The following is a 16,064-nucleotide window of genomic DNA, read 5'->3' on the forward strand; positions in this document are numbered from 1 at the left end:
GCTCAGCCACCTCATGCCTCCTGCCCGAGTTGGTGAAAAATTGCCATTAACATAGTAAATGGAAAAAAAACTGCATGGGACAGGTCTGCAGCCCCAGCCTCCCTCTGCCACCCACTCCCAGCAGGAAAAAGGGGCACAAGAGAAAGGGCAGGAAAAGGCTCTCATTTAGGACCTGAAGTACCATCTGACCAGAACAGAGCTAGAAAGCAAATCTGACTTCATTTTGACACAATACTTTGAAAGAGCCAACTTTGCAGTTGCCAGAGGATGCGCATCTAAGACATCTGGGTAACAGAACTGGAGGAGGAAAAATGGATGAAGGGAGACCACAAGGGCAATGATGGATGACCAAGACAAAGATCAGACTCCTGCCTTCAACTCGGGAGTGAATGGTGTCTGGAGCCTGGCTGATCCGCCAGCTAGGCTGAGCTGCTTCAGTGCCAGGAAGCAGAGGATCTCAGCCGTGCTGGCATCCGAGCCCAGCACCTTTCACAACCTCTGACATCTCAAGAAATGGCCTCAAGAAATGGCCCCAAAATGCTAGGTAAATGGCATAGGTGCTAGGCATACTGATAAGAAGCTATTGATGGTGCTAACCCAGCTGGAGGTAAACTTTCCAGTAAGGGTGCGACAAACTACGTGCTTGTCTATCTCCCATGCCTAATCCACTAGGCATGGTCCTACAAAGTGAGTCCCTGGAGACCAAGCCTTAGTCATATTTAGCTGCCAGGATTAAGTTATACTTTCCATAAGCACTCCACTGGCTTTGTTTTGTAAATACATTTTCCCATAAAGAAAAGTGGGGCATGCTACATCAAGGCATGGGGAATGTGTCTTGTGAGGAGACAGCATTTCCTCAGTCCTCCCTTTATTTTTTTTTCCTTCGTCTTCAAATGTGAAAAATAAGTTGTATGACAGCCTTTGGTGGAGATGTGTGCAACAAGGCCTTCATTGTCTCAGACAGGTGTGAGATTGGAATTGATTCAGCGCCAACAACCCCAGTATCAGAGCCAGCTCTGTGAGCTGAAAACATACACCAACCATCCAGTAATACCACTGCAGCCAGCCAGAGACTCAACAATTTAAGGCTTAACACACACAACATAAATCAGATGAGGATGTACCAGCCAACCGTCAGCTTCTTGGGCAGATGCCTGCAGACCGTCTGTGCAGATCAGACCTTGCCTGTTTCGGTTATTGGAAACATTTTTTTTTTTTTTTTTCATATAAAGATGAGAGGCTGGGTGGAGCAGCTCGCTCAGACACATTTACATTTGCCCTATCTTGCCCCAACAGCCCTCCTTTGCTTGCTGTTGGGAGGCAGTCCTTCTTGTAAAGTCACTTTATTCTAAGTGCAGGAGGGAAGGAATTACATCTTGGGGAAATGTTTAATGTACAAATACAAAAATCACATGGACACACACTCAGTATGCACCGCCCTCATGAAACAAAACCGTTCCATTCCATGGGAGTTTAGGAGGCTCTGAACATGATCAAACAAGCACAAGAATTAACACAGATGTCTTTCTTTCTTTCTTCCTTTCTTTCTTTCTTTCTTTCTTTCTTTCTTTCTTTCTTTCTTTCTTTCTTTCTTTCTTTCTTTCATTCTCTTTTTTTTTCCCCATGGTTATATTTCCTTAACTTTTCCAGGAAAACTGATCAAACAAGCACAAGAATTAACACAGATGTCTTTCTTTCTTTCTTCCTTTCTTTCTTTCTTTCTTTCTTTCTTTCTTTCTTTCTTTCTTTCTTTCATTCTCTTTTTTTTTCCCCATGGATATATTTCCTTCACTTTTCCAGGAAAACCTGTTTTCACGCTCTCCTCTCTGTCTTTACTTCTCCCACCTGCTTCAGCCTAGCCCCTGCTCTACATCTGGCTGCGTTACGCACCCCAGTGAGGGCGAGAGCAGGCAGTGCCAGTGGCCTCCCGCTCCTCCTCCAGGCTCCGGCAAGTGCAGGGAGGGATCCTGCGTGGCACCCTGCCACCCCGGGCTTGGTCACCCATGGGTGACCCACAGATGCACTGGTGACAGCCAGGCCCTCCAACGTGCCCGAGGCATCTGGTGAGCCCTGCTCCACCAGGTTTCTCCCTATGCACCAGCAGGTCATTTTTAGCTGCCCTTGATCCCAGCTGCAAGCCCTTCTCCCTTCTCCAGCTCCTCCGGGAGCCCACGGGGCTTTTGCATTTCGCAATACAGATGGGCAGAGCTTGCAGGTCCTTGCGGAGTGAAAGGGGCTTCCCTGGGCCAGGGCTGGCTCCTGCAGGTGCCCGGCTTGTCCCCTGCCACATCCACCTGCAGGGCTTACCTGCTGGCTGGGCGGTGGGAGAGGGCTTGCAAAGGTGGAGGCTGGGGAACACCATCAGCACAAGAGCCTGGCACAAACACCAGGTACACGCTTAAATGCTGAAGGAAGCTGAAAGAGAGCTTTTCAAAAAAATATTTGCAGAGGAAGGGTAAAAATGACAATACGCTAGCGACCCGTTTGTATCTAGGTGAGCATTAGCTGGCAAATCTGGGTTTATACTCACTTGAACTGGTTTATACTTTGCTCCCTCCCTTTTGTGTGGTTCCTTTTCAAGTTAACACAAGTGTTCACTTTTATAATGCATGGCAGAGCAGGACTGCTTTCTGGTGGATACTTTCCCCCATGAACTAATTAATACTGAGTTTGAATCTGCAAATGCTTTTGCATGTAAAATTGCTCATGTATATATAGGTCCCAAGGATATCAGAGAGACTATTCCTTTGAGCAGTTATTCACGTGCTTTAATGCAGAATGAGGATCATCATTGGACTCGGGATTTTTCAAAATAAATATACTTCAGTAACCTTACGCAATGAGAACTGAAATCATCATAAACACTACAGTTGCTCAGCTAGCTGTAAATCATCGTTAGACTAATAAAACAAACCATTGCTTCTGACAAAATGTTGTCTTTCCTACAGTCCAAAGGATGTAGCAGGTTACGGCAACTTCTCTGAATACTGGGAAATTATCATTGAGTAAAAGCATTGAATATACAATTTGTTGCTATGCAAAGGAGTTTTGGTTTTGCTGGTTTTTGTTGGCAGTGATCACCTGAACTTCATCTGCAAGTAGTTAAGGGAACCTAAACTGGGCAAGTCATATCCAAAAGCTCTGATAATTCATAGAATCATAGAATCATAGAATCATAGAATGTTTTGGGTTGGAAGGGACCCCTAGAGGTCATCTAGTCCAACCACCCTGCAGTGACCAGGGACACCACTAACTAGGTCAGGTTGCTCAGAGCCCCGTCCAACCCAGCCTTGAATGCTCCCAGGGATGGGGCCTCCACTACCTCTCTGGGCAACCTGTGCCAGTGTTTCACCACCCTCATTGTAAAGAATTTCTTCCTTATATCTAGTCTAAACCTACCCTGCTTTAGTTTAAAACCATTACCCCTTGTCCTGTCAATTGCAATTATTTAAAAATGCAGAGGATGCAAACTACAGTGGTTTACATTCTAAAGTGTGCCTAGTGATCCAGTTCCATTTTTGGGTACCTAATCAAAGACATTCAAAGCATCTCTTTTGCAGAAATCCAGGCTCCTTGAAAGTGCCTGGAGTTGAGCACCAAAACCTGGAAGCTCTCAGAACCACCAATGTTGAACTGAGAATCTTGCCTGACACAGATAAACCAAGTAAACCTCTGAAACAGACCTAGGCATTTACTGTTGGAAGCCAAGCTGACCCTGACAGCAAACCCACATTTTTTTAATGGATCTATTTCCTATGCTTTTGTTTTTCAATGCTTTTAAGAGAAGAGTTGTATAAATAGAATGAAAATGGTCAGACGGAGATGATCGTCTATTTGACTATGTAATGCGCACTTCCCACATAACTGATTGTTTTACCGAGCACATCCAAGCCTGTTGTTCTTTGCATGTGAACAATCTCCATTTATAGGGGTCATAATATACTGAATACACAGGGAAAACTTATAAATAAGTTTGCTAAGGGTGTATTGTGTACTCAGTCCTGTAAAAAGAGCTCTCTCTAACCATGTGAGATCAGCAGAGATCTGCTTGGTGCAACACCTTGTTAAAGGCATGGCAGTGGAAGAGGTGAGGGCATGTCTGTGCTTGATGCTTCGACAGGAGCCCCCCACCCCATGGATAAATCCCACTGGTGATGAAAGAGGAGACCATCCCAGTCCTCCTGAATGCAAAGCCCCTTGGCTGCTACGAGCACCAGTAGCTGCTGCAGCCTCCTCCTCGGAGCTAGAGGGGTGGATTTCACTCCACCCAAATCTAGCCGTCTGCACCAACCCAGGCCATGCAGGCTCTGTATACTAAGGTGGGGTTGTCACCTCAGAAACAAACATTTGAAGGCTAAGTTGTGTGCTAGCCTCCTCGTTTCCTCCTTCTTTGTTTTCTAGATGGCAAAGAGCAAGGCTATCTGTGGTCACTTTGCTCTAACCCCTCAGCATTTCGAGTTCGGAGAGGCTCAGTTCAGTACTTGTTGGAAAAGAATACATTCAATTGCAAAATCGAAGTGGTATCTTCTGGCACATGGGCAGCATCAGCTGAATAATAAGCTGGTTTCAGTGGGTGTTTGTTTTTAGGGTAAGGAGCTCTTATTTGTTTTTTGTTTGTTTTATTTACCATGGAAGGTAATTTGAGCTCTCATATCAAAACATGTCATGCTCTGCCAAGAGCGGATTAAAGAGGAGAATGCTATGGAAAGAAACTGGGTTTGTCAGTAAAGAGCTGAGAGAGATTTTATTTACAGGAATTTTGCAATCAGCGCTTTTCATCTTCTGCACAATTGGGCCATTCAAAGGCCAAGAATATGCTTCAAGGGCCAGCGAGGAATACCCAAAACCCAAGGAGTAGCTGCCTTAAATGCTGAAATGCATAAAACACATGGCCACGCGTTGCCATCCAAAGTTCAGGATGGTGGAAGCACCTATCTCTGGGGCAGGCAGGGATATTTGCTGTAGACATCCCCAGCATGCCGATGCCATAGGTGAGATTTAGCACTAGGCAAGAGAAGCACAAGTCAGGCTGAGGTGTTCCCATGGAAAGAGAGGCAGAGAGTCTGGTGACCCATCTAATCTCAGCAACAGATAGAAAAACCCTCTGAGGTACAACGCATTTAAGCTGCCATCCTGAAAGCTGCTGAGCCTTCCCAGTTGCCCCAAAAACAAGGAGAAGGAGCAGGCGGAGGCTCCCCCTCGGAGGGGTGACTCGAGCACTGCCATACCAGGAGAGAGCTACAGGAGCAAGAAGTGAGCCTGAGTAATTCACCCTTTCCACTGGCAATCACAGTGACCGCCGCGAGCACTAACACCAGGCCAGTAACATCAGTGCAGGCACAAGGTTCCTGCGCTGGGTCAAGAGAGCGGCTCCACTTTTGCAATGACATAACGGAGAAGGGACTTTGGTGTACTGAGTCGAAGATGGCAAAACAAAACAAACCAGAGAGGATCGCGGTGCAAGTTAAAAACTGAACCAGGGCTACTTGTCCCTACCTGCAAGCTCTGTTTCTTTTAGCAGTATCCATCAGCTCGACGTTGTTCTCATGTGGTAAAAGACGTGGACTGATTAATGAAAAATAAGACTGTGTCTGGGCACAAGCTGCCAAATTTTATAGGTGCCCAAAGATTCAGCTAGACAGCTAGAGATTTCCAAAGACTTCTCCGTAGTTGTCACTGATTTCTCTGGGGCTTAGGCACTTGGGCACTATCAAAAACTTGCTAAGGCACCTTTCTGGTGTGCTAAGTTTTCCTAAATACTTTATATAAAATCAAGCTACACATAGCTTGCCAAAAGATACGTGCAATGACTTAGACAAGCCTTAGAACAAAACACAGATCTCTAAACACCGTGATTTCTGCTTTAAAACCAAGATTTCCTTTTCTTTAGTTAAAGTCATCCTTTAGGATGCTCCAGGCTGAGGCCAAAAGGGAAAAAAACAAACCCCAAAACCCAGAAGGAAAATCTGTGTAAGTGGAGATATTGCTCGGGGACTGAGAACATATTTGTTGCCTTATCTACTGCTTTTTTAATCCCATGAAGCACCAGGCAATTGGAGTATGAAGATTGGTATCTTTTAAATATATCGACACTTGGAAATCTTCTGGATTAAACACCATTACATAACTCTTTCCATTAGTGCCTTAAGTTGATGAAAAAGCGAAACAATTTCAAGCCCTTTTTTTTTTTTTCTAGAGATGAATGTGAGGAGGCAGGGGAGGCTCTTGAGCAAGGCTCATGCCCCGGAGCTGGGCGTGCTGCCTGCAATGCGGGCAGGTGTTGAGGAACTGGCTTCTTCACCTCGCTCTGCCCCGAGTGGGAACAGTCGGCGGAGGCACAAATCTGTGGCTGAAGGGAATGAATCCTGCAGGTGCATGGAGGGGGCGGCAGGACGGATTCTTGCCACCCTCAAATGGGAGAAGCCTTCCCCTTTGCAGACAAAGCGTGAGGTCTCCAGTGCCGGTGCTGAAGAGCTGGCTGAACCCGCGTCCCAGATGGGATTTGTTCAGAGAACTGCTGAAGACCGGTGGCCCAAGCGGCAGTTCGGAGTGCACCAGGAGGTCGCAGGCAAGGGTTTTATCTTCTCACTGAGCAAGAGTCGAGAAGAACCCTGAGCCTCCTCCTGCCTGTCCCGGAGAATGAAATGTCCCTTGTTTCGCCTCAGAGAAGCAACAGGTGTGGAGAATTGATTGAATGGAAGAAGATATGGGCCTGGAGAGCATCTCCTGGGCCCTGCAGCCCAGCCACATCTTGCGTTCTGCACTTACATAACGGAGCAAGATCCGTCTTAAATTACATCTTTCTGTCTCTAATAGCCCCTGGAAGGCTGCCAGGGCTGCTCTGATACCTAGGAACCATCTTCTAATTTCCAGCCTAAATTCATTGACGGTCAGTTTACAGAATAACCGCTTGTTCTCGAGCCAACACTGTCCTTCGGCGCAAATGGTTCTCCTCCCTCCCCGATGTTGAACCTCTCTGCGGTGTTTATTGACTGTAATTATCTTCCCTCTCAGCCTCTGCTTCGGCATGCTGAATAAACCCAGCTATGCTAATCTCTTCTTTAAAGTAAGACCTCTTTATTCCTCTTGTCATACTAACAGCCCCGCTTTGCACCCACTGCCACTTGAATTAATTTTTCTTGAACACTGGATAATCCTTACTTCATCTGGACCTCAGAGATTTTTCTAAAACTTTCTATACTGCTATTCATACAGTATCCCACCTATGGTATCTCAAAATGGCAACACTGGTGGCCCGCTCCTGGCAGGGAAGGAGGGGAGATACAAGATTTCTAACGCCGTACAGAGGGAATTCCTCGGGACCGCTCTCATTCCTGGGCTACTGCTGGGTATCACCACCCCTCTTGTGTATCACAGCACAACCAGCTCTGCAGATAAGCAAAGTCTTGGCAGAGATAATGTGTCACAGTAACAAAATTTTATCCCTGTCAAAATTAATATTTGGAGGGGACCCAAATGGCGTTACGAACTTCAAAATTAAATGGAAGACATGCCTCTTGCTGTAAGGAGCCTGTTTCCACATGGGATGAAATGACTGATTAAAAAATGATGTTGAGAGCTGGAGCCAAGAAAAAATGGACGCTGTGAAGCTGCAGGTTATTTCGTTATATTATGCACGTCTTGTGTGTGTCTTTACCAGACTGATATTTTCTGGTCTATACAACATATTTTGTATATACTATACCCTCACAAACATTCTCCAAGATACAAATATGGAGGGTGCTAGTTTCACAGCAAAACGAGAAGTCTCACTTGGCCAGACATGCCACACAACTTATTTCTGTGCTTCTGCAGACGGCAAGATTCACACTTCTGCTGTTCCCTTTTAGTGTACGCTTTAGAGCTAACTTCCTAAGACGTGCTCTGATTTGGTCAATGCAAGTAACTCTGGCCAAAACCAGGAGCACCTGTGCCTGCAGAGCTACAGGATGGATTCAGACACCCTTAAACAGGACGTTTATATATATTTATTATCTGGGGGCGTGAAAAAGGAGGAATATTTTTACTCAGAGTGGACTTCTATTAGACTGAATGAAAGAAGAATTGTTTTGCGTATGCTAATCCAGTTCACATGCTTGTGTGCTCCTCTTTTCGGATGCAAGCTGGTTTATGACACGATAAATAGCAGCATGAGTCTGCTGCTAATGACACTGTGCCCCTTAAAAAGAAAAACTGCTGAGGTTACTCATGGCATTATATAAAAGTATTATGTGCTGAGCACTAACTGTGAATCAAAGAAACATATTGTACTTTCAGTAAAAAGATATTTTCTCTCTATAAAATTTCCTTTTTGACAGAGCCAGTTGGAAACCTTCCAGCTAAACAGATTTGGTTTGCAAAATATTTTGGAAAACATCACTGTTTCAACAAACTTCCTACGACCTCCCGGTGGCTGTGGCACTCAGGCTCTGGGTCCACACCGCTGAGGCGGCTTCACCTCCTGCCTTTTCCCCACGCAGGAGCTATTTGGTGGGTACTGGCATTGAAAAGAGAGGAAGGGAGAAAGAGCATCTCTCCCCCTCGCCTGAAGCAGGCTCCCAGCATGGATTCAGCATGTTGGCCGCCCGCCCCAGGAGACAGGTGATGGAGGGGAGCTCCATCAAAGGGGACCTCCCCTGACCACTAGCAAAATGTACGCAACCTGGCTCGTGGTGGGGAAACCGTACACCGGGCCTGGGGCGGAGGCCTCCTGCACATCCCGGAGAAGTGCCGGCGCCGGGGAGTTTGGCAGCCCCAGCCGCGCTGATTGGAAATGACGTACCCGCTGCCAGCTCCCGCGCTGCCCGCGCTGCCCGCCGGTGTGCTGGCGCGACCCACCCCTGCTACTCTGCCGGCCGGGGGGAGGCAGGAGCGGCACCGATAGGAAGGGTGCCAAGCTCAGGCAGCACTTGCTCAATGTGCTGGGGAGTGTATTTTGGGATGGAGAGGTCAGGTGGTTAATCAAGTGGAAATGGGATGATACACCGTTAAAGCGCCATGTACTCCCTCTGCAAGCGCGCGGGGGCAGGGAAAGACGGGGAGATGCAGACGTGTCCAAAGAGAACATAAAAATATCAGCATTTAGTGTATTGCACAACAGAAAGAGTCGGCAAGCTCCTGATCTTGAGAGCCTGTTTATCTGTTTTGGCAGGGAGCTACGAGCACATCAATCCGGACGCTCAAAAGCGCCTGAAAACTGTGTTTTGCAGCAGCAAAACACGGAGGCAGAATGACAGCCCCGTCGAAGCCCGTGCTGCAAGGCTACCCTATGAATGCTTCTAACTCTATTAACCTACGTCCTATTAAGCTGATTTAAAAGTGGAAATATTAAAAATCGGGGCAGGATACAGCCGTAGTAGGAACAAAGCCATTTTAAATCCCCAGGCTTAAACGCCGCCCTTGACTCCACTCCTGTGTTTCACCGGTTCATGGGAACCCTGATAAACTTGGGCTGTTTTTGGTGGAACGAGATTACGATAGCAAGGACCTTGAAATGTCTCTTAAACAAAGCGTATTGCACCTGGAGGAAGACAAAAGGCTGGCTTGTAACAAAATAATCTCTCAGTCGTTATGTTTCCTACCAATTCAAAGAGCTGATCTTTAAATGATCTCTCTTGCTTTGCTATCAGTGCTAATTCTGCTCCTTCGCTTAAAGATCTCACAGCAATTTTATTACAGCCTCTTGTTTCCAGGGATTTTTGACTTGGTCATAAAAGTGTGGTCCCAGCTGAAACTTAACATATAAGGTTACAAAATTTAAAAAAAAAAAGGGGGGAACGAAAAAAAAGCAAGCCAGCAACGTCAGATATTTTTAAGGCCGTAAAAGCATAAAAAGAACCAGAAGCACGTAGCTTAAAGTGATTACAATGATTATTTGTTTTGCCTAGACAGAAGAAATAGCTTTGTTTTATTTATTTATTTAACCTATGGGTAATTAATAAATCACCGGTTGGAAACATTGTTTGGGCTAATTTGGAAAAAAAAAAAAGTTGTTATTTAACCGTACATGGTTTTGGATGATATTCCTAACCCCACTAGTTAAAAACTTATTTATGGAATTTATTAATGCAACATTAGTACCTCCAAACGAGTACCCTTTTGGCCTGATGACCTACACATTTAAAATATTTCTATTGGACCTGAAAAAAAGGATACTGTAAAGGAATCATATAAATTCATATTTGTGTAAAACTCTACCTACTCTGGATAACATTAACCACTGTAAAATCAGTAACTATGCATTTAGCACCTGGTTGAGGCTGGTGTTAGAAGAAACTCAAACAGAATATATAGAGAGATATATTTATAGTTATTATATCTACCGATTCAAATGCGCATCAAGGCTCTTTCTTAAACTTTTTAAACAACACCCCAGCACAGCTCACGAGCCTCTGCCTATTGTCTTTTCCCCTCTCTGCAGAGGGAGAGGTGAGTTAAGGTTGAAGTGTTGGACAGGTTTGGAGCTGTAACTGAATTTCCTTACTCTCTGCGTTCAGGTCAAATCCCTTTGACATTATATGCTTGGTAGTGGCACAAAGTAGTCTTTCAACTTAAACCATGTGTGATGTGGTGGAAGCTTTTTCTCTCCCCTTCTGTTCCCCTTTGGTCTGTGAATTGGCTATGGTTAGATCTTTTAAATGAACAGGTGTACTTTCTCCCTCCTTGTGATATGAAAGAAGCATAAAACTCGATTATAGCAATTTATGGTCTCTTAACTTGCTTGGACTTGTATCCATGACACAAGCAGCTTTATGCTCAAATTCAGGACTTGGTAAAATAGGAAGTTAAAATTAACCTCAGTCCTTTTATAGATGAAAACCTCAACAAATAAACAGTGGTTTAGTGGCATGGCAGCCTGCCCCTTTAAATCCAAGAACTAGTCTGAGATGTCTATTCTGAGTTAGTTTTGTTTTTTAAAAAAGAATAATTGGACTTGGATGAATAGAGGAGTAGCCCGTGATTCATACCAGTGTGAGTTAAAGCAAAGTTTAATGCTACCACTTGAAGTTAGCAATGTATGGGATTTTTATGCCTTATTTGATGCCCATATAAAAAGCACTCTGTGCTCTCTTCAGTGAGACAGTTTCAACAGAAGCATTTCAAGATACAAAGATGTACGGACAGGTAGCAATGCTACGGAGCAGGTCAGAAGGGTTTCATTTTCGGGGGCCTGCATTCTGAAATGTAGCGCTGTTTATTAAAAATAATAATAAAAAAAGAAAACATCCCAACTCCCTGGAGGTCACACAGAAGATCAGCCTGAAAACCAATCATCCTTCGAACACAGGAAACAATGATGGTGCTGGAGCTCCTTCCCACCCTAGCCCTTTTCCCCGGCTGCGATAGCATGACCCTGAAAAGACGAGCCCTAGAAATTAAAAGGCGTCTGCAGCAGAGACAATCCTGAATGAGGGAGGCTTCAGTTTGGGGCTTATTTTACTGATATCGACTGCAAGCCTCAACAAGTTGCTCAATGGATAACGCGCACATTTTGGAGGCAGAAGAAAAGGGGAACAGGGAGAAAGCAGCCCGAGAGGTGAAGAGGAGGGGATCAATGAGGAAACATTAGCAGTTCGATTGCTACCATTTTCTGAGCTACATCCACAGGTGAAAGGCATTAAACCCTTGTTTGCAAAGAGCAAAGCAGAGCAACGCACTAAAACTGTTTCTGGAGAGAGAGTAGCTGAATCCCCGGCCAAGCGTGAAAAGGCTATCGCTCTGAAGTCGTACCAGCGAGGGACTTTCACAGGGAACCAGGGAAGAGGGATACTTGACGTTAAACCCGATACCCTGCTAAGCATATAGTGTTCCCAAGAAGCCGAAGAATGCAAGTCTGCAACCGATACCTCCACCCACGTAGCTGCTGGCTGCTGAGTAGCCATAATAATATGTGAGTTTTCTTTTATAGGAACAGAGAGCTGTGTGCAGGAGAAATCCAACGCGGTTTGCTCTGCAAATCAGACAACTCCGTGAGGGGACTGCTAGGGGCTGGGAGAGCTGCCGGACTGGGTCCTTCACCTGAGCTGACCTGGCACGGCTCCAGGGAGGGAAGGAGTTGTGTGGTCCTCCCAAATGTCTTTTTGCCCCCCTCTTTCTACAGTACGGCCCGTGGCGATGTGTTGATTTATTTCCCAAGCGTCTCAAAAATGCCCGCTTCCACGCACAGCAAAGTCAACAGCAGATTTGCAGTAGATTTCACTAAGTCCAAGACCTTCCTAGCCCTGGGAATAAAAGGATGTAACAAGAGTTTGCCTTAGGTAAGCGATAACCTTTTCTGCATGCAACAAAGAGTACCCTGGTTTTAAAAAGAAATGCCAAAAAAAGAAGTTATACCGATTTGCGGTAACTATTTCTCCCCCAAGCCCCAGCAGAGGACTTTGACTAAGGCCATTTCATTCTGGCTGGAAGAAGAGAGGAAAACACCATTGGGCAGAGTGCTGGCTAAAATTAATAGTCCCACACCCTCTCTTTAGCTGCATCTCACTATGAATCTGCATTTTGATACGCGTTTTGCAGAAGACGTATCAGCTGACCTGATTCACTGCTCACTGAGTGCCAGCCGATCCCAGGGACAGAGTTGGGTTTAGCAGGGGTGGACTTAGCTCTAGCAGTGGCAGATGAGATGTCTAGCTAGGTGACTTGGTTTCACTGGCATCATCTGAGCCTGAGCCTCAGAGGAAATCAGACTCCTGAGTCACCGTTTTGCAGGTTTTTGTTCAAATAAAGCCCACTGGATAACCACCGGCCACAGAAATACACTCAAACCAGCCTGCCCATATTAACGTCCTAGCACTAAGAGGTCCTCTTCAGGGGACAAAGCACTTTGCAAAGCTTTCTTTGCTATTGCCTTCCTGGGAAATGTCAAAGCCAGGCATTGACGTCATTTCTCTCTCATTCAAGCACACAATGTAATTGATAAATATCCATCGGGAAACACACCTACATACAGAATAAGGCCTGGCATAACGCGTCTTTGCAAGAAAACAACTTTCAAGGCGTTACGGTTCTAGCATAGGTGAGGTTAACAAACACCATGAGCTGTACTGACACTGGGAAGATAAGAAGGAACAGACCCCTTAAAATCCGTTAGGTCTTTAGAAATACAGTCATATGTTAGGAAGGCCTTCTTTCACTCATTAAAGGCTCTCGCTCATTAAAGGTGGCCAAGGAGCGTCCAGAAGAGATGGAGGGACAAGGGGGCAGCGTCTGCGAGCCCCCGCGCTCCACAGGCTGGTGGGGTGGAAGTGGGCGAGCGGGGGGAGGATTTCAGGTACTTACCCTGAATCTGACTCTGAGGCTGAGGGTTAAAAGCAGTGGTGTGGTTCAAGGAGGCTCGTGGGTTGGGTGTGGGGGCTGGGTGGTGTGGGCTGACCCTCATGGCCGTACGACGCAACTGCTCCAGTTCACTCAGGCGCTCTGAAAAGGACAAGCTCCCGGGCTTTGTCTGCTCATCTATTTTCTGACGATGTCCTATTGTGGGAGGGGGGGGAAAAAGATCAGAAAATCTCACTGATACATGAGGTCTGTTGATTTATTTTATTTTTTAAAATTTTTTTTCTCTTATTTTAAACCCCTCATCCACTGGCAAAGTACCTAACCAGCTAGCGGCCGTCTGAAATTAAACTGAAACCACCTCTCTGCAAGAACAGGAGGCACAAGCAAGTCATGCATTGTAACCGTATCGCAGGGCAGCCCAAGACATGGCCTAATCTGAAGAACCAGACCCACTGAAAATTGTAGTGCCTTCTTACACCTCTCCCTGGGAGAGGAGGCGTTTTTAAAAGGAGGGTGGTCTGCAAGGGTCAATACAAAGAGGAACTTCTATTGGCCCGTGTGCTAAACCTGCACTGGAGTAACTCATGAAAAATTCAGTCCCAGATTGTCATAAGGTACCATAATTAGACAAGTACTATGGAGCTGTAAAACAACAAACACAAACAAATTCCATTTTTGGATCCTTTAGCAATGGATTTGCAGACAGAAATAGGAAAGAAACACCAGAAGCTGGCAGAATTGCAGCTGGAGTAATGAAGTTTCTCCTAGTGGCATCGGGAGCTTCCAAAACATGAGGTCCCACCAGACATCCAACTATAAGAAAGTAGATTCTGACATTACAGTATCAGCCAGTGTGCAGCATACTTGGCCATCGCCCCCCAGGGAAGCCCTTGGAGCCCGGTCCCCATGAAGCCCCGGTGCTGCAGCCCCGCAGGGCTGGGAGGGGACAGGGAAGGCACTGGAGAGGCCCAGCCCCAGCGCAGCATCAAGGCACATCCATATTCAGCTGGAAGGGCAGAGACGTATCTCACCATGGGCAGGACTGGTTTCAAGATAAGCCTTAACTAGCAACAATGAGCGGTACGCAAGGACTAAGGTAATGCATTTCTAACTGTTGCAGTGATCGCAGAGATCGACTTTCTTTTTCCCCCAAACCCAATACCATTCTTGCACTTTGCATTTGTCTCAAGAAATCAGCTGCCTCGTGATGTGGCTTATCCCTTCCCTTTTCTTCCTATAGAGCGCTGTTACGCTGACGGGAACGCACATCAAACCTCTAGCCCAGAGGTCAAACACCTTTTTTTCTACTTGTTCTCCTGAAGAAGGTGGCATTAACCTTGGTTTCTGCTGAAGACCATAGTTTGCTGTGAAGAGCTGCCATCTGCAGCTTTCTTTCCATCTCGATCCTCCCCGCCAGGAGGTGGCCAGGGCTGTTCCTACAGTGACTCCTCTCTCAACTCACGGCTACTCATGGCAGTGAAACAGACTGGTGCAAAACTCCTGAAAATAATCCACCATGCCCTATTCCACACAACCCCGTAGTATTTAATACATAAACATTCATCTTCCAGCTTCCAATCTGGAGTATCAGTGAATAAGCAGCAAAAGATCTCTGAAGAGCTTTGTATGCCCCTTACTCTACAGAGTGCTCTTTCAAGCCACCCTAACAGCTCAATCAAGACACAGGACCATTTTATGCACTAAAAGGAAAATGTGCATTTAAAAGCAGTTCCCAGTAGCTACATTTCTAAAATTAAATTTTATAACTTGTATTATGGTTCCAAATCGCAGTGGCTCAGCATTTCTTCCTGTTGCCAGGCCCTTTGGCACAGCTTGAACTGTCTCAGATTCCACACTGTGCTGTAAATTATCCCAAGAGAGGGGAAAAAAAAATTTAAAATATAAAAAGACATTATATAGTAGCGGTTTCATCATTAAAAAGTCCCATTAAGGCTTCCGAAAAAAAAAAAAAAGGAGGGGAGAAAAGAAGAAGGATGAAAAGGACTTTTATCTGACATTCTGGTTGGTCAAGAGCGAACGCTTCATTTATCAGCAGTGCAAAGCTGGACACTGCCTCAAGCCTTGGGCTTCTAACACTGGGCTTGAACGCAAGCACGCGGAGTCGTACAAAATATGTAAAATACCTCATACATTTGGATTATTTTAGGCTTCAGCAGGCTGAACTCAGGGCTTGTGGAGCCAAGAGCCAGGTCCTTCCAAATCCATCCCCCTGATGTAATTTATTCCTAATTTCAAATTCCGCTCAGACATCTTCTGCTTTTAAGTGAGTGCACCAGTCCCAGGTTTGACCTCCCGCTACTCTACTTTCTCCTCCTACCTCCCCGGTGCTGCCCTCCTGGCATCCGGGGTTTTGTCTGCCTGGCACGAAACCAAGCAGCCCGGCAGCACGAGCCGGTGGGCTCGCAGCCTCGCATGGGGGCGAGCGGTTCCTCTGAAGCCAACAGGACAAGGGCTGCAGTAAGGCCAGCGAGGCAAGAATTAACTTTCCCCTTTGAATCTAGCTCAGGCACTAAATTTGTGTCGAGCTGGCACAATGCCGGGCAGGGCAGACAAACCCAAGCTTGCTCTGAACATCCCAGCTCACAGGCAGCAAGCAGGGCAAATTAACCCAGACACAGCATCCTCCTGAGGGCACCGCAGGGCACCCCGCTCCCAGACCAGCTCCTCCCAAGCTGACAGGAGTGTCTCTGCATCTCTCCACCACGCATCCTCCAAGCAAAACTCCTGGACCCCTCCACCCAGCCCTGCATTGCCCCAGATCATCCTGC

At 46.2% G+C, this 16,064-nt stretch overlaps 1 protein-coding gene across 2 annotated transcripts in view; it reads right to left on the minus strand.

The window, feature by feature from the left end:
• The window catches only part of RUNX1 (RUNX family transcription factor 1), a 68,647-nt gene that overhangs the window by 18,341 nt on the left and 34,242 nt on the right, over positions 1–16,064 (minus strand). For both annotated transcript variants that reach the window (XM_035896511.1, XM_035896510.1), the window contains exon 3: positions 13,279–13,470. In XM_035896511.1, coding sequence (XP_035752404.1) covers positions 13,279–13,470 — 192 coding nt within the window. The remainder of the gene's footprint in view (positions 1–13,278; positions 13,471–16,064) is intronic.

Source organism: Egretta garzetta, unplaced genomic scaffold (genome assembly GCF_000687185.1).
Source record: "Egretta garzetta isolate BGI_Z169 unplaced genomic scaffold, ASM68718v1 scaffold45, whole genome shotgun sequence".
In the NCBI taxonomy this organism is placed as follows: Eukaryota; Metazoa; Chordata; class Aves; order Pelecaniformes; family Ardeidae; genus Egretta; species Egretta garzetta.